The following is a 19,313-nucleotide window of genomic DNA, read 5'->3' as shown; positions in this document are numbered from 1 at the left end:
TTCAAATGAATGAACCGTAGCCGTTTGGGGACTATTATACGCAATTTTGAAATGCATTATGTGGCACTAAGTCACGTTGCAGTGATGTCGTTGTCCAGTTATAGCAATATCACCGTGTCCTTAACATGGTATTGCTCACGCTCACCAGTGATTAAATGCCACTACTTCTTTACAATAGTAATAATAAAAAAATGTTATCTGGCAACATTTACCAGACATTGAGTAGGACCTTGACTTGTGCTCAAGCCGTATTTTGGACCCTGGCCCATGACCTTTTGTTGTGCAGCATCAATAAAGGGCATGAAATGTGATGTGGTCCATTGTTTTGGCTTTTTCTTTTCGTGGATTTTGTGGCCAACATTTTTTTGTTATGCCAAGAATGGAGATCCTGAGTGATTTGGCAGAAATTAGAAGTTTGAATAACTATTGTTGTAGGAATCCTTGCAACTATTAACCCGCTAATTAAGATTATTTCGCGAATATATTGTTATACATCATTTGTTGGCTCAATCAATAATAGTTGGACAAGAAACCCTTCGTTAAAATATGGCACATGGTTGCTAGGTGACTTTAATAGCTAAGGTGATTCCCATGTCAGAGCAGAGTCAATGTTATGCCCATACTATAGATTATCATGACTACTTCTTTCTACGTCTGTTTCCTCTTGGGCACTGGGTACGTTGTTCCACTGGTGACATGTAAATATAATATATATTTAAAAATTTTAACATGAAGAATTACTATCATTATTAAACGCACGCGAACACTTGTGACAGGTTTGATTTCCCCATCCACACCGTATCTGTTCAGGTCGTCGTTAATGAAAATGTACGAGCGTACGTGTGGAGGCCCTTGGGGGAAATTGTTGCGGAATGTTGCACGTGCATAATTTGTATTCGTAATAACAACTGACCAAAACAGTTGTTTTTGTCGTTGTAATAGATGCAGCATCAATAATGGATGGGTTCCACTGTTTTATCATAAATATTACAGCTATTAAGGTCGCTGCAAGTACAAATGTTGAACGCCCCATACGTAGCCAACCATGATAATCGGGGGTGTGGCATATTGGAGGTGCGGGAAATCAACACACCATAATTGCGACACTGCGCTAATATCACGGCAGATGCGTTCAATGAATTGTAGTTGAAGGACTTTGAATGAATCATTAATTAGACCGGAAGTACAAGAATGTACTAAAGACAATACAATAAATATTGTGAAATTTGACATTGGTTCGTGATAAATTATATTTAAGCAATCCTCACAATCATACACCTTCAGCGGAATGTTATCACCATGTATGAAATAGAGTATGTCAAAGCCAGATTTAAAGATGTCTCCTTATTTACGTACCTATTCCTATTTTTATTTTACCAGGTGAGGCCCACTGAGCTATTTAGCTCTTTTTTCAGAAACAACCTGACCACAAATGATAGCTCAACAAGATGGCTCATCATGTGGAAATTTACAGCAGACAAATACTCTCAACGCATGCTTCTAAATGTGGAGGGAAAAAACGGAAAACAAAGAGAAAAATCCATATGACCACGGGGAGAGAGACACGCAAACTCCAAATATACAGAAAGCGACAGGGTTGGGATGGAACCCACGACCTCCTGTATACCAGGCGAGTTAGTTAGCATCTCACCACCGTTGCACCCTTAAATGAGCACTGAGGCAGTGCGTATCCTTCTAGATGGCATGCAGCCATTTGTCGGAATTCCACACTGTCATGATACAGGTCGGCCTATCCAATCTTTGCCATGCATGCTTATGGGCCAACAGCTTAGGATTTTTCAGAGAATGTCAACCTGTATTTCACACTTAGACTGTGCATGCTTCAAAACGTATGGATAACTTGGTGTCGTTGTGTGGGCATATCCTGTAAAAGACAAACTCATGTTTCCCTTTAACTCCACACCCGACACTGATTCTGGTCACCCCTCCTCCCTTTATGGATGGGTCAGTCTGCATAAATCACCTTGTTTGTGCAACCTCACCACATGACACATGAGTTCAGGGGTGTTAGGTTATCGCATATGGAGGTGACGCCACTTGATTTAGTAAAACAATAATATTGCGGTTTCATCCTTTCTGCATGTATAATGCACACACGTACAATATACACACATAAAACACAAACAGCCTATATCTAGTCTTGGAGATCACAGAGACGAGTGCTGTTAGTGAACACATTCAGGCAGTGTGGGTGACACGACATAAGCCATCTTTGTCTTCCCAGTGCTGATGTTCACACACCATGCCAGGTACTCATTAAGGCTGAGTTGACCTAGTGGTGACCCAGGACACGTTCAGATAAGACCTGCCATATATGGCCAGAGAAACAAATATAAAAAACAACTTCCCAGGATTGTGTGCACTGTAGTAAGAGCTACACATACACATATTCCCCATATAGCCTTTAACAGGCTGCTGGGGTAAGTGCTGCTAGCAAGGACCTATGAAACAGTACGCCACTATGGACACGCACACATGCACGCACATTTTAAATGGGATCTAACTTGTATAGCACTGCCGAGTCAACATTGAAATGACTATAATATGCTGACAAGCTAGTGCCAGGATTCTAAATATCTTTCGAGAGCAATTGGTTGTAATATATGACCCCATCTTTCCATCTTGTACCCATCTGTGGACAAGAGCTGTCACTCCCACACACACAATGACGAAGTGGCTATGTGCTTGGGCCAAACTCTTGTCTACATCGTGTCTCTGTCTCTGGACTTTTATATAGATATTTCTGAACAATGTTAGAATGTAACATTTCTCAAATACCATAGCAATACCCGGGCCCTAATGGCGGGAAAATATGTAATAGTGTTGGTGTGATATAATGGATAAGTCTCACAAATTGCCCACGTGATTATATGGTTATATATTTGTTTCCAATCACACAAGTCTTAAAAAACACGTACGTATATGTTCTTGGTCTGCTATTAAACATATGCATCCAGCTCTCAGCTAACAACAATAAAGGTAGCCAGACCATTTTAAATGGGGCATGCAGGTTGTATTTGTTTGTATTGTACAACACAGCTTTGTACGTTTAAACAAGTATATAATTCATATTCAACTTTTAAAATGATGCACATTAACAAAGTACCCACCAGCTATGCAGTTTGGGGCCAAATTCACGCACCAGAAATGTACTTGATGTCATATAACTAAACTGACAGCCTATGGCGAGAGCCTTGTTCATTTACATTAGTGCAATACTTTGTTTAGAAGGCACTTGCATATATATTTATCTTATTTAGTTTTTTTTTAAGCTTTTCTCCACGTAACATGAACTCAGCTGGAGGAAACAAAAGAACGTGAGTTTCTCTGGGTGCAGCGCAAAGGAAGAGGCACGATCTCATGCCTTGATAGAGATCAACAAAGGGCTTGAGGAAGGATGCGACACTTTCACGAAAACTAAATTCTACCGAGGAAGGGGACGTGCCATTGCGTCTAAGGGGAAAGGGGCATTTGATCATTGGCATGCTGACGGCCCCCACGTCGATCGGAAAACGTGGCCACAGCACAAACATAAAGTGAGAGCCACGCAAAGGTATATAGAGAGATACACACGGTGCCTGATTGCAAACAAGAACGCCTAATTATGTTGGTACGTCACATCCATCTCACCTTATTTTGCCCTCATGATGCTGCTAAACCTGTTCATATGTTTATTTGATTATAGGGTACAATAATATAGGATTGTTATCGATAGGCATACCTTGTGCTGTAATGGATAGTAGCTTATGGTGATAATCCCTACTTCAAGTCAGCATAGTAGTGTTCTAGAAAATAATGAGTGAGAAATTAAACCCTGGACACATCGGTAGCAGCGCTGAGAGATTATGTAAAAAAAATGTTGATTAGACGTAATGTGAGAATCCACAACTTAAGAACACCGCTAAAAGGAAATATCCCTTGTCAAATTGATTGATTATGATGATTATGATTGTTGGACAAAAGTAGAAATGTAACGGCATCTATGAGAAGGAATGTGTGTGTATATGGAGTGTGATTGGTCCAACTATCTCATAACAACCTAGTTGCTGCACTTGCCTTCAGGTTTCCACATCCAAGTCACTGGATCACAAGCGTGTACCATTCTCATAGCATTTTCACATCCAAGGCACAAGGATACCAATGTGCATATCCACACAGACCACAATAATAATGTTATGTATACATCATCTAATATGGGTGTGTTTTAGATTTCAACATTTCAGATTTTGGATGTTAAAGTAAAAATTTAGACCTTTATTTTAAATGCACTTTTTTGATCATTTACATGATTTCATTATTAAACATGTCTCAGTGCTGACAAAAGTGATGTATCGTAACACAACTTTTGTAGGGAAAAGCAGAGAATTTACTTACAAAAAGTGATGTAATTTTCTGCGATGTATATTTTCTGATCAATCAAAAACCAAAAATAAAATCGGATATATTTCGATTTAAAGCTTTCGTGACTGCAGGGATTCATCTTCTTGGTTCTTTTGGTAAAGTCACGTAGAAGGTAAGTAATAAAATAATAAAAACAAAACATAATAAAACAATTCTCACGACGTTTCGGCCACAACGCAAGCAACCGTCCTCATGTGAAAACCAGGTCTGTCGAGGCGACAGCGTCTGAATGAAACAGCACACGTGCTTGGAGCATATATATAAGCTGGGTTGGAAGGGAGGAAAAGAGCGCCTTGACAAAAGAATATGCATATCAAGAGACATTTAGCATATTTCTGGGAAATGCAGGTATGTGATAAGTACTACTCATGCCCGTGCATTATGCAGGATTAGCAGCATCAGACCGCGTTCCACTCACTGGCATTGTATTCTCTGCAGGGAATGGATTCTTTGCTCCGCTGCAAGTTTCCACTCACTACTCACCCATTGACATAGTTCGTTGCTTCCTCTTAGTATCTTTCACACGACGGTCAATGGTACAGTGTATAATAACAAATAGTATAACATTTATATGCTTAATACAATGTACAAAGTAATATATAGTATCATAATTGTATAGTCAATACACAGCAGTGTGATATACATTAGGGTGGGTAGAATAATACATAGTGCAATATTAAAATGTATATAGCAATACAGTATATAATTTAATGTTGGGTTTGTCTATGGCAGTATATAGTACAGTGTAGACTCGTGTGATGTAAGAGAATAAAGTTTAGATGGAAGCATATTATATATTTTTTACGACGTGGAATTGTAATGTATTACTGTTAGTAGCTCAGCTTATTGTAGAGTATATTTAGTATACTAATGATACTATGCAGTTTATACTTTAGTTGTTTACGTGGTGGTTTTAGTTACTGCAAATACATACTATTAACACTCCTTCCCTTTGATAATTGGTTTTTTACCCTTCTATCTGGCAACAAAACTGACACCTTTTTAAAAGGAGTCATGTTTGCATAGACCGCAATACCTGCAGTCATACAAACAAAATACATAACTCTGATAATGTGCACTGTCCTTGAAGTCATTTGGTCCAACCCATGTGAGACTAGGCTCTAAGGAAAGCTGTCTCGGGTGTGGACCAATCAACTTCAAAGACAGTGCACATTATCAGAGTTATGTCTTTTGTTTGTATTATGACTGCAGATATTGCGGTCTATGCAAACATGACTCCTTTTAAAAAGGTGTCAGTTTTGTTGCCAGATAGAAGGGTAAAAAACCAATTATCATATTTTTACTGGCAAATGAGGTTCCCATGGTGTAAACTCCTTCCCTATATTAATGCTACCCCTATCCCCTCCCTTTGATGCTGCTAATCCTGCATAATGCACGGCCATAAGTAGTACTATTCACATACCTGCATTTCCCATATCCCCTCCCTTTGATGTTGCTAATCCTGCATAATGCACGGCCATAACAAGTACTATTCACATACCTGCATTTCCCATATCCCTTCCCTTTGATGCTGCCAATCCTGCATAATGCACGGGCATGAGTAGTACTAATCACATACCTGCATTTCCAATAAATATGCTAAATGCCTCTTGATATGCATATTCTTTTGTCAAGGCGCTCTTTCCCCCCCTTCCAACCCAGCTTATATATATGCTCCAAGCACGTGTGCTGTTTCATTCAGACGCTGTCGCCTCGACAGACCTGGTTTTCACCTGAGGACGGTTGCTTGCGTTGTGGCCGAAACGTCGTGAGAATTGTTTTATTATGTTTTATTTTTATTATTTTATTACTTACCTTCTACGTGACTTTACCGAAAGAACCAAGAAGAAAAATCGGATATCTTTAATTGTTTTATTTAGGCTGCTTTTTTTTGGGGGGGGGGGGGACAAATGCAAAGATTGAGAAACACATTTAGATATCTAAGCATCACACATGCAGGCATGCTTATGAAAACTCGTGCACATTGCTCTAAAAGCACCCTAAACATGCATATGATATGTTCTAAATACTTGCTACAGCATGCAAATACATCATCAGTACAATACACACAATTACTGTATTTTGGCGGCAGCGTGGCACTGTGGTAACACTTGTGCCTCATATCAAGAAGGACCTGGTTTCGATTCCCGATTCTGTATTATGTTTGTATGGTTTCCTCCCTTTGGTTCCCTTAATATCTAAACAAACGAATAATGCATGTAATTAGTCATGGCCAAACACATCCCAATGTCGAGAAATAACTACATACAAATCTCTCTATCGGGATTACACAGCAGCGATGCAGGACCTTCCTGAAAAAGAAGCTAAATGTACATATATACAGTGAGGGAAAAAAAGTATTTGATCCCCTGCTGATTTTGTACGTTTGCCCACTGACAAAGAAATGATCAGTCTATAATTTTAATGGTAGGTTTATTTGAACAGTGATAAACAGAATAACAACAACTACATCCAGAAAAACGCACGTCAAAAAAGTCATAAATTGATTTGCATTTTAATGAGGGAAATAATTATTTGACCCCCTCTCAATCAGAAAGATTTTTGGCTCCCAGGTGTCTTTTATACAGGTAACGAGCTGATATTAGGAGCACACTCTTAAAGGGAGTGCTCCTAATCTCAGCGTGTTACCTGTATAAAAGACACCTGTTCACAGAAGAAATCAATCAGATTCCAAACTTTCCACCATGGCCAAGACCAAAGATCTCTCCAAGGATGTCAGGGATAAGATTGTAGACCTACACAAGGCTGGAATGGGCTACAAGACCATCGCCAAGCAGCTTGGTGAGAAGGTGACAAGAGTTGGTGCGATTATTCGCAAATGGAAGAAAAACAAAAGAACTGTCAATTTCCCTCGGCCTGGGGCTCCATGCAAGATCTCACCTCGTGGAGTTGCAATGATCATGAGAACGGTGAGGAATCAGCCCAGAACTACACTGGAGGATCTTGTCAATGATTTCAAGGCAGCTGGGACCATAGTCACCAAGAAAACAGTTGGTAACACACTACGCCGTGAAGGACTGAAATCCTGCAGCGCCCGCAAGGTCCCCCTGCTCAAGAAAGCACATATACATGCCCGTCTGAAGTTTGCCAATGAACATCTTAATGATTCAGAGGACAACTGAGTGAAAGTGTTGTGGTCAGATGAGACCAAAATGGAGCTCTTTGGCATCAACTCAACTCGCCGTGTTTGGAGGAGGAGGAATGCTGCCTATAACCCCAAGAACACCATCCCCACCGTCAAACATGGAGGTGGAAACATTATGTTTTGGGGGTGTTTTTCTGCTAAGGGGACAGGACAACTTCACCGCATCAAAGGGACGATGGACGGGCCATGTACCGTTAAATCTTGGGTGAGATCCTCCTTCCCTCAGCCAGGGCATTGAAAATGGGTCGTGGATGGGTATTCCAGCATGGCAATGACCCAAAACACACTGCCAAGGCAACAAAGGAGTGGCTCAAGAAGAAGCACATTAAGGTCCTGGAGTGGCCTAGCCAGTCTCCAGACCTTAATCCCATAGAAAATCTGTGGAGGCAGCTGAAGGTTCGAGTTGCCAAACGTCAGCCTCGAAACCTTAATGACTTGGAGAAGATCTGCAACGAGGAGTGGGACAAAATCCCTCCTGAGATGTGTGCAAACCTGGTGGCCAACTACAAGAAACGTCTGACCTCTGTGATTGCCAACAAGGGTTTTGCCACCAAGTACTAAGTCATGTTTTGCAGAGGGGTCAAATACTTATTTCCCTCATTAAAATGCTAATCAATTTATAAAAAAATTGACATGCGTTTTTCTGGATTTTGTTGTTGTTATTCTGTCTCTCACTGTTCAAATAAACCTACCATTAAAATTATAGACTGATCATTTCTTTGTCAGTGGGCAAACGTACAAAATCAGCAGGGGATCAAATACTTTTTCCCCTCACTGTATATAAATAACATAAATAAATACTCTATAGCATAATCACCACATTGTATACATTACTGTTATGCATATGAACAACATTTCCTCTCGAGAGGTACTGTGCTCGAATGCCTGGAGACAGTTTATTAAATAAATAAGCAAGCTAGTAAATAACAATGCCAGAATAATTTTCAACATTTCTTTATTATGTTTGTTTCTCACATGCATTTTTTTTTGCCGATAGAGCGATTTTCCCGTGGAGTAATTGAACAACAGAGCAACATACAGTAAAGGCTGCGAGAGCCATCAAATCCATGGACCTTCGCAAAACCTCCAGTGAGGTCAGGATATGAAGGGTAGCAAGTGTCACGCTATACCACCATATTCTGTATCACATCAATACTGCTGCTGTATAGCTGAACGTGTGTTACTAATGAACTTTGAATTGCTAGTCTATGTATGAGTCACCGGGTTTGGACTGCATAACGAGTTCGTTAAATTACGGATATGATTTTAATTGTTATGCCTTGCCCGGTTGACTAATGAATATGAGCATATGAAGCATGACTGGTTTAAATGAAAACACAAAATATTCACAACCTGCAATGAAGTAAACATTTGTATGTCCATATATTGACCTTTGTGTTTGCTGCATGCACGTTAAATTAGTCGTCACGTTCTGTAAAATCGGTGGAATAAAAATAAGTGAAGAATAAAGTTGCGAAAAATGCAGCATGTAAAGTCAACTTTGAATTAATAACACTCTTAAATATATTTGGGGGTGGAGTGGCCATGGTGCAGGTGTAAGCTCGACTCTTGTCACGCTCGTCTTTTTTCCTCCACATTTAAAATCGACGTGCGTTTAGAATATTCGTCTGCTATAATTTTTTTAAAATTATGAGCCACTTCGATCACTACATGATGTGCTTCTGCGGCCGTCTGGAACGCTCTTCCAATATTAGGAAAGCATCTGGAGCTATGCACTTTTAAATCTAGATAGAAAACTCATTTATTTAAAACTGCCTTTTGTGTTTAGTTTGTTGTCCTTCCCCCGCACCTCCGACTAGCACAGTTGACTACGTAAAGTACGAAAGAAGTTGAACATACATACATACAAACATACTTAATTGAGCTATCAGTTGTGGCCCGGACACGTCTGCAAAAGAGCTATATAGTTTAGTGGGCCTGAGCCAGTGAAAAAAAAGTTTAGTTGAGTTAGACAACTTTTGCGAAAATGACCCCAAACGTTGTAGGTCAGGTGTTGGCTGTGCTACAATTGCGGTTACGGCAAGGTGTGGCACCATTTATGTGACATTGTTCACGATGGCCTCTTCACCGAAGTGTATATTTTTGTGGAAAAAAAGAAACATGTTAATTATGGGTAAAGCTCACATCAATTGCGGGTGAGATATGAACCAATCTTGCCATCACCCCCCGCTCCCCTTGACTAACTTGGACTCACCAGCATGGTGAAGTATGGTCTATGGTCTAACAACCAAACAAGCCCCACGACTGCCACGGAATGGAAAGGCCTTCATTCAACAGCACATAGGCAAATGGCTGAAAATAATTGTTTTGTTATTTTAATATATGCAGTTTCTCATGGAATATAGTAATAGTGTGGTCTTTCACATCACACTCTTGAGAAAAGTATGTGCCTTATTTTAGAATCTCACACACAACATCCTGTTATGGAACCACTCGGAATAATCACAGATCAACTTCAAGTCTCATAGGTTGGCCTACCTTACAATTACCACGAGATGGCACGTAAAAATGAGTGGTTTGATCCGTGCATTTTAAATAAATATCGTGGTATATTTATTGCACATTTCAATATTTAACGTGCATTCAGGCAGATTATGTTTTCTCAAAGCTATTTAATTCAAATTTAAAAGGTTCTGAATTCAACTTCTGGCCATGGGTTCACTGAATTCCCCATTAGTCTGGTGTGACTGAAATTAACGTTCCTGTGTGAGACGTAAACAGTGTCTGTCAAATGCAGAGACTATAACCCTCTTAGTAGTAATGGGGTATTGTGGAATTTCCTTCACTCGCTCAGAACAGTAAAACGAAATTGGTCCCCATCCCATACCCAGGAGGATTTGAAGAAACTTTAATAACTGAAAAAAGGAAAACAATGTACGTGCTAAGATAGAAGGTAAAGGTGCAGCCGTGTAACGGCTTGCTCGTGCCACTGCTGGCCTCCTCCTCCATGTTCATCCTGACTTCTTGGAAGAGGAGGGAGCACCTAAACTTTACCCCACCGCATGCAACCCACAGATTGACTAACTTGTAGTTTAACCATAGGCTTGATTTTTATATTTGGGGGGCAGGGGTTCGCTTTTTCCCTCACATTAGGAATCGCGGGTGCATGTAAGTAATCAATTATGACTTTATCGTAAACTACTGAATGATAAATGTATAAAGTTGCCCAATTTGGGAGGGGGGCATTGGCCCCTCCACCCCCCCCCCCCCCGCAAAATCCGCCCATGGGTCTAACCATCTACACTGCTGGGTGGACAGAGGTGGGGGGGGGCGGGGGGGATTTTATAAACTTGCACCATACTTTCACCTAGCGTGATAGGAGGAGATATGGAGCGCCTTTAAGTTCTAAAACAAACTCACAACTCATGACCTGAAATGTCAGACATCATGTTGAGCAACATGTGGTGTTAAACCACAAAAAACGCATTGAGGAGCTAATGTTCATTTTTTTTTACTGCGGTTCTTCTATGCCAAATGTGGGTTCTGCCACGGAAATGTGGAATTTACACTTCTGACTCGCAGCACCCAATGAAAAATGACTAATGACCAGGGAGAACATTTGGCTTCTTAAATAAATAACGTTCACAAACAATAGAAATGAACACATCTAATTTCCCACATCAGTGAGTTAGTCAATGAAGCTGCAATGGTCTATTCGGTATTGGAAACCGTTCCGTTTACCAATGATTTGTCCTTGGAGCCAAATTGTGTGGAAATTGGTTTGTGCAAGATGTTAAGGGCAGGTGCAATAGAAGTCAATTTAATCATAAGGAAAGTGCACGATGTAATTTATAACTTGTTGGCATATGATACCTTTTAGCAGCGACGTTTCAAGTTTTGCTTCAGGAATATATGACCATCTGCTGATTAATTATAATCTGCTGTAAATCTTCAATTTACAATACAAAAGGTCATTAGCATAAGCTCATACATCCTTGCCAGAGCAGCTAATTATTGGGTCTGGTACATTCAGCTTTGGATATTGGATCATGGACTCGTTTACATATGGGATCAACAGCCTTTTTTCTCCAGCTGTCACATTGTGTGTGCACACAATTAACAAAACCCATATTGAGAAGCAATTTAGTATTCAGATTACTTTCTCAATAGGAACCAATGCAGAGGTAAGAATTGTCAAGGTCTGTGGCAGAGAGAGAGAAGGACAGGAATGCTGTATTTAAGCAGAGCACGTGGTATTGGGCCATGTGCCACTGTTGGCAGACAACTTAACTCAGAATCCATCCAGGGTGATAAAGTGAGAATTGCCTTGTGGGAAGTTACCTCGTGCTCATTCAATAGATAAACTGGCCCCAACATGGAACTGTGGAAATTCCCACCGTAAGCTCAGGGCAGCCATTGCTGTTGAACAATTCCTCAAATGCTTACTCTTTGGTTCTTTCGGTAAAGTCACGAAGGTAGAAAAAGAAAACAAAATAATATATCACGACGTTGTGATCGCAACACAAGCGGTCGTCCTCGGCGGAAAAAATAATCCAGCAGTGGAACTGCTGAACCCTCAAATGCTTGTTTGGGCGTTGAGAAATGCTGCCTTTTGATGTTGGGAAGTGTGTTAGATTTAATGTTACCACGACAATATATTTGCAATTAAGCTTAGAGAGCTTCACAACTTGGAATAACTAAATTCACTGTACACCCTAAACGCATGATACAGTTATTTTCACCTCAGGTGAAAGACAGCTTAAACCCAGGACCTTAGTACTGCTAACTCAGTCACTCTGATAGAAGCAACCATCTTATGAACCAACAATCCGTCTCAAGCTCAGAATGTATAAACATGTGCATGCATATCTAACACACTCATTTTCTGATATGGCAGTTACCATTTTAAAGAAGAGTGAGATAATGCATAAAGGAATTGCTTAGATGATATCGAATGTACTGCACAGACATGCCCACGTTGCAGTTGTCGTTGTGTGTTGTAAATAGCAATGGTTATTATCTGTTTACGGGAGAGGGATATGTGATGATATACAAGACAGTGGTAGCTGTTGTTACCCATTAAATAACAAATGGGGGGACAGGGGGGCGCTGTTATATGCTAAGTTTAGAATGTGCATTCATTTTGCACCCAAATCTTCACTTTTGCAAAGTCTGCGAGCCACTGCCGATCGCAAATAGATTGAGGCCAGTCCTGAGAGCCCACAACGCCTTCATTTTCACGTGCCAATTGCATTTGGATCAACCAGCGATTGTAGCCAGCAAAGGCAGTGCACGTGCAGCACGTGCACTGCGAATATGTTAAATAACTGCAGACAACAATCGTGTGTATGGCATTTGAGAATGCTCCAGTGGAGTTTTATGACAAAATTTATCCGTAAAAAATTGTATGCAGCTCAAACATTTTTTTCCAAACCTTCCGGATGCTTTAGGGATACTCGTCAGATGCGCTATCGAGATTTATGGATGTTTAATAATTCAGCTGGATGAAAACATCCTTCTCACTGCCCCGGCGCCACTCTTAGTGCACGACTCTGCCTGACATTTAATTTGGGCTCGGACACCGCGGATTTAAACCAATCGGCATAATTTTCCCGGAGGGCTTCGGCAAATGGACAACAAAAACACTGGCCTGAAGGCACAAGTGGCAACCACAGGCTCACAGCTTGCACGCGATCAGTTCTCTCTGTCAAGTCACACCAGCTCACAATAATGAGCCTCGCACATAACAAAGGCAGAAATCTTTCGTAACACAAAAGACTATTGACAAAGATCTCTCAATTAGTCCTCTGGGACTTTAGAGGATGGTGCCACGAGCGGACTTCTCTTGTGGCTTGCATAGCACACGAGGTGGATGGAGGTGTTGGCAGCACCTCACCCAGCACACCTTGCGCCGAATGTTGGCACACCTCACGGTATACTCGTTTATGGCTGAATTGATCTTGGAGAGGCATAGGGGTAGGTTCGGATATCAAGTTTCCACAGTGGTAATCCATGGCCAGGAAACAAAAGCAATTCATCAAGATCAAAGACAATGATCCTCCGTATACCCTTAAAAGGATGTTAGGGCAAGTGCTGTTAGAGAGCACCTGTGAAGGTCGGCACGGCACACAAGAGGGTGGGTGATCAGCTCCATGCTCGGCCGCCTTTGTTTCCCCAGTGGCGATGTTTACATATCGTACCAGATACGCATTTGAGGCTTAGTCGACCTAGCGAAGGCCAATTCAAATAATTGTTACTGGTGTTTGCCTTGAGCAGGAATCGAGCTCGGATTACCGGGTTCGTAGCGCAGTGGGTTAACCGCAACACTACATAGCCTCGCGCACACACACAAATACCTACACTAAATTCCATCACACAATGCTGCATTTGATCATTTATAAATGGCAAAGAAATCAATGGAGTAAAACAAAAAATACTGCCCACTGAATTAAATATGTGGGTAGAAATGTGGTCACAAAATGTGGTTTCACCTCATGTGTCTAAATAATACTTCGCTTTTTGAATCTTTACTTTGCTGTTTTCATTTTACATAGAAATTTAGTAAAGCTAGTCAATGTCTGTTCATGTAACTCTCCAAAGTGACCAAGCATGATGGTCCGTAAATATAATTATCAATATAATAAAAGTCACTCCAGGGCAACCCAACAGTCATGTCATCAAACTTTAACACAGTGAGCCTGCCAGAGATGTATAGACATTGATGAAAAACACATTAACAAATTAAACATTCATGCAATGTGGTCAATGGACTGTAGAGAAGACCCAATACAATGGTTGCAGACAAAGATGCACATCTAACAAGCCCCCTGGAGGTTAATATTTGTGATATGGTTCCATTAAGACATCATCATAAATAGCCCAAGAATATCACTGGTGTTACTCTGAGGTGGACAACCACAGGCACAAGCTAAGCGCATTAAGACCACAAATAAATACAATGCAGTAGACTTCCACGATAGCTAACCACATGCCCTGTAGTGTTCTTAGGATGCTGTGAGTGTCTATGCAGGGCTCAGGGCACCAGTGCTTGGTTCAGAATGGTAATCAGCCGAGTTGAGATATTGGGTTGAGTGCTGCTTAGTCAGAAACTACGAACAGGTTCTCACATCTACATCTGACACCCACGTGTTATGTCCCTTAGCCACTAAATTATGACTTGCCATTCAGGAGTATTTATATTGATATGGCACATTGTTTTGAAATTACACTAAACTTATCCGTAAATTCGATTTGACGTAATAATTACAATTTGAGACCTTGCCAGGGTACACTTTGGCATATTTTCTCATATTTATTATATCCATTAATACTTATGCAATTCACATTTGATTTTCGAGCTATAGAAGGCACGGAAAAGTGAATTGTGGAATGGAGCATGCGCTGTGATTTTTGAATACTGCAGTAAATGAGGAACCTATCCCAGACAGCCTGCACACATCCATCTGATGCATTATCTCGAAACCGAGAATAAGCAATGCACGGTGCCTAAACAGTGGTGCCGTTACGTTTGCCGCGCTGCCATAGTCAACCCTTTAGGGAGGGTTTCTGAAAGTTTCTCCACCTCGGAGATATTCATTCGGATAAGGCAGAATAATTACTACACTTGATTTGCTGTGCAGGAAATCCATACAAATGGTATTTTTCTCCAAAAACTTGTAGCTAAAGTGCCACTTAGATTGTGTGCAATATGCTAACTTTGTATTTCTTTGTGTAGTTCAACAAAATAAATATATACACACAACTAATTCAGCATTTAATGTTATATATATGAACACCCAACCTATGGTCCATTGAAAACATTTCAAGGGGCATATGGGTGTTACTCCTACATTGTGGCAGAGTATGCTTCTCGCAGGAATGCTGCTGCGGTGTAGGGTAAGCACAATGGATTCATAATCCAGAGGTCCGATGTCCGAACTCATTAAGAAGGATTTGAAACAATGAGTAAGTTTCTTAACTCACCCCCTCCCCGAGCCTCTTGTCCACTCAGCAGTTTAAATGGCTACGCCTGCAATATGTTAATCAGCAGGTCGCGTGTGCGGTGGGAAAAATGTGGCTACTCCCACCTATTCCAAGATGCATCATCAGCATATTAGACTCGACAAAATACCCTGCGTCCAATGGAGGCCCCTTTCAGCAGCAGAAGATGTCATAGCTGCACCTTTACCAGTCGGAAAATGAGCGGCGGCTCTGCTGTACACATACTAATCTCTACCACAGGAAGGCAGGATTTCCACCCAATTTCAGCGCCACTAATAGAGAACCACATTGCCCAATTTAGTGTGGGGACACACTAACATTTCCTGCCGTTGCATTGCACTTTTTCAAACAATGATATAGATGCTAAAGCACTGTGTGAGAGAGAGAGAGAAAAACATTCATTTCCTTTGACAGGTATGGTCATATCAGGTAAATGCGCAGTGGAATCAAGTGCTACGGAACCATTATAAACCCTGGTTTATGGTGTATGTCGATTAGATACCACCCACCATGACAGCCAAACAGCAACAAAAAAGAGATTGCACATTCCGACAAAGTGACACATGAGAAACTAAGTGATTCTTCAACTTTACCATCAATAAATATCCCACACAGCACTGAGGGATTAGTTGGCATGCCAGGATTGCCCTCTGCTTTTGTCTGCCCAGATTGGGCCTGTCAACCTATTCCGCAGGCACCCTTGTAAGTCTGGCCAAAAGCCTACTTCACCAAACAGCCGGACTTTTTGGAGCTGACTCAGCACTCACGAAGGACACTATAGCATTACATTCATTGTGGGGTTTGCCCCAGAGTAGTGGCACAGACTTCAATCTAAGTACCACTCTCTGGGCGTGAGTATCCAGCTAATTAGTGTAGATTGAAAACAATATTAGTCTCTCTCTGCTTGCACGTGCATGACTGAGTGGTGGAAATTCCACATTTCTTTGGCAAGGTACACAGAGTGCATTATCAGAAGCCCAAAGTTATAGTCTGGGAAGCTGAGTAGATTTTCAGACATGCCCCTCTTCACCAAACCGTGTGATGAAGTATGGTAAACATAACATATAGTGTGATGAATACATTATAAAACCATAATTGTAAGATCTTTTTAGCAATTAATTGGTAACCAGACTGAGCCTGCAAACATTACCCGCCTGGCAACGTGGTTTAACCTGGGGCGTCATGGTGGCGAGATGGTAACTACCTTGCATGGTATACAAGAGCTCGTGTGTTCGATATCGACCCTAACGCCTGCCATATATTTGGAGTTTGCATGTTCTCTCCAGGATCGCGTGGACTTTTCTTTGGTTCCTCCGAGTTTACCTCCACATTTAGAAACATGGTTTTACAGTATTTGGCTGCTATACATTTCGACTTAATATGAGCTATCATTTGTGGCCAGTTCGCTTCTTAAAAAGAGTTGTATAGCTCAATGGGCCTTACCTGGTAAAATAAAATGAAAATACCTCAACCGGTTCCCCACATTAGAGTTGTTTTGGTACTACCTGGCATTGGCATGATCTGTTTAAGACTCAGATACCTCCATAGTTCAACTAATTTAATCAATTAATCATTAATTAATAAATTAACAAAAATACGCATCATGTGATGACGTACATAATGGTATTCATGTCACTTCCAGTGAATTCGCATTTTCAGATCGATTTGAAAAAATGGGATCATCCAAAGTGTTGTACTGAGGCCCAATTTTTTTTTTTTACATTAATCTGCAAATCGGGAACATATTCCTTGTACAAAGGAGCAGGTGGCTTTGCTTTAAGGCCATGTTCGTGAAATATGATCACAATATTGCAAGATAAAAGGAATCTCCTGTGAATATTCTTTAATTATTTATCTACACCGACATCCACAGTGACACCGCGGTTCTAGTTGCCTCTATTCAGAAGGTCACGCAAGTAGTTTAGGGCAGTATGCAGGTGCCGTGCAAGATGAATGCAATGGGGGCCCAGCAGTAAGGCAGCGTAATAGTTGCACACGCGTGAAGGTGCAATTGTCCCACACGGGCGGTCTCTGAACTCCTCCTCGAATTTCCCCCTGCGTGGTCCTCCAAATTACACAGTGTGCATCGAGCTCCAAAAAAAACCCCTTAGTACACATCCTGCCAGAACACCACCACTCAGTCCCCCCCCCCCGCAACTCCGATTAGCACAGTTGGCTCCGTATGGCGCAACAGAAGTTCTACATGAATTCACTGGAAGTAGCATCACTTCCATTATGTCATGTCCACACTATTAATACTAAAAGCGTAATCACGTGATGCAGATTTTTTTCTCAATTGATTAATTACTGATTAATTTGTTAAACTAATTGAACTATGTAGGTATCTGAGTGTCTCAATGAGATTATGCCCATGTCAACTTGCATATGGGGAATCGGTTGAGGTATTTTTATATTATTTTACTGGGCAAGGCCGACTGAGCGATACAGCTCTTTTGTTCAGAAGCGACCTGGGCTCAAATGATTGCTCAACGAAATTGCTTATCACATGGTCATTTATAAGCAGCCAACTGCTCTAAATGCGTTGATTCTAAATGTGGGCAAAATGACACGAAAAACACTGTAACATAAAACACAAGAAGGACAACAACAGTACCACACACAAAATACTCCATCTGAGCTTTCTAAAAAGCTGAGTGCCACTTGCACTCTCTTGCTGTCATAAATGAAACATTGCTTGCATGTTGGTTGGATAAAGCTAATGACATGCCCGACAGACATTGTAGTCTTTAAATATACTGCAGCGTTATTGACAAATTCTCCCGACACATTTATGTGTAATATTTAACTGCATGCCACGATTGGAAAATGATTTATGATTCTAATATCAGGCAGCTTCTTACATAATGCGACGAGGTTTTTTTTAACATATGACCATTTTAGTTGGTGATATACACAAACATTGAAATTAACACCCAGATAAACATGCTAATTGTCATCATGTGGTTCATAACAATTTCCCCCTCTTGTGATTTGATGAATTATCACGACTTGGGGTCTCATTTGATTCAAGAATGGACAGTTTTATTTTGTTGTTACATGGTGGTGCAATGTAGAGCCTCTGGCAGGTGCAAGGATCTCGTGAGTTTAGTGATAATGAGCGAGCTCATTTAATTGATCATATTTCAATGATCGCGGCTATAGGTAATGGCCATCCCAATACATTGAAAAAGATAAGGGCGACGCCCTGCAATTGCTTGCTCGCACTATATTTGGCAGAAGGGCATCAACTAAACGGAGCTCCAGAGAGCCTCAAATATGTCATTATGAATGTGGTGAGTTTTCGAATTACGCGCTTGAATTACGACCGGCACCTTTTGAATTTGAATGTCTCAAATTTCCTAACGTTCAGGAATTTGAAGTCGATGCACTAGTGCTCTCCCGTCAGCTATGATGTATTTTGGTTAACCACCGATCATTCACTGTTTCTGATTGCTTAGGATTCCGGATCATGGTATGCAATTTTGATTTGCTTTTCCGTGCCTTATCTTCAAGGTCCACCTGTGGACGTTCGAGTGAACATTTTCATTAACAGCTTCGGGTCCATCCAGGAAACCACAATGGTGAGTTTCTCACTTCATTTCAATTTGAATTCGAAACCACTTGATTGTGCATTATGGTAAACATTTGGACATGCACGCTAACAACACTCATCACATATATGTTCAAAATGTCTGCCATTGTTTTATGAATTACGACTTCCGTAAGGGTGCTAATATTTTACAAGTGTGTTCGTAATGATCAG

General features: G+C 40.9%; 1 protein-coding gene across 3 annotated transcripts in view; it reads left to right on the top strand.

Moving 5' to 3' along the window:
• GLRB (glycine receptor beta) overlaps positions 1-19,313 on the top strand; it is a 186,260-nt gene that overhangs the window by 47,123 nt on the left and 119,824 nt on the right. For all 3 annotated transcript variants that reach the window (XR_009755190.1, XM_061552206.1, XM_061552207.1), the window contains exon 5: positions 19,064-19,131. Coding sequence is in view for 2 of the 3 variants with exons in the window: in XM_061552206.1 (XP_061408190.1) it covers positions 19,064-19,131 (68 nt within the window). In the remaining variant the exon portion in view is untranslated. The remainder of the gene's footprint in view (positions 1-19,063; positions 19,132-19,313) is intronic.

Source organism: Lethenteron reissneri, chromosome 16 (genome assembly GCF_015708825.2).
Source record: "Lethenteron reissneri isolate LAM-NWPU_2019-01 chromosome 16, ASM1570882v1, whole genome shotgun sequence".
Lineage (NCBI taxonomy): Eukaryota > Metazoa > Chordata > Hyperoartia > Petromyzontiformes > Petromyzontidae > Lethenteron > Lethenteron reissneri.
This window is presented reverse-complemented; position numbering and strand designations above follow the sequence as displayed.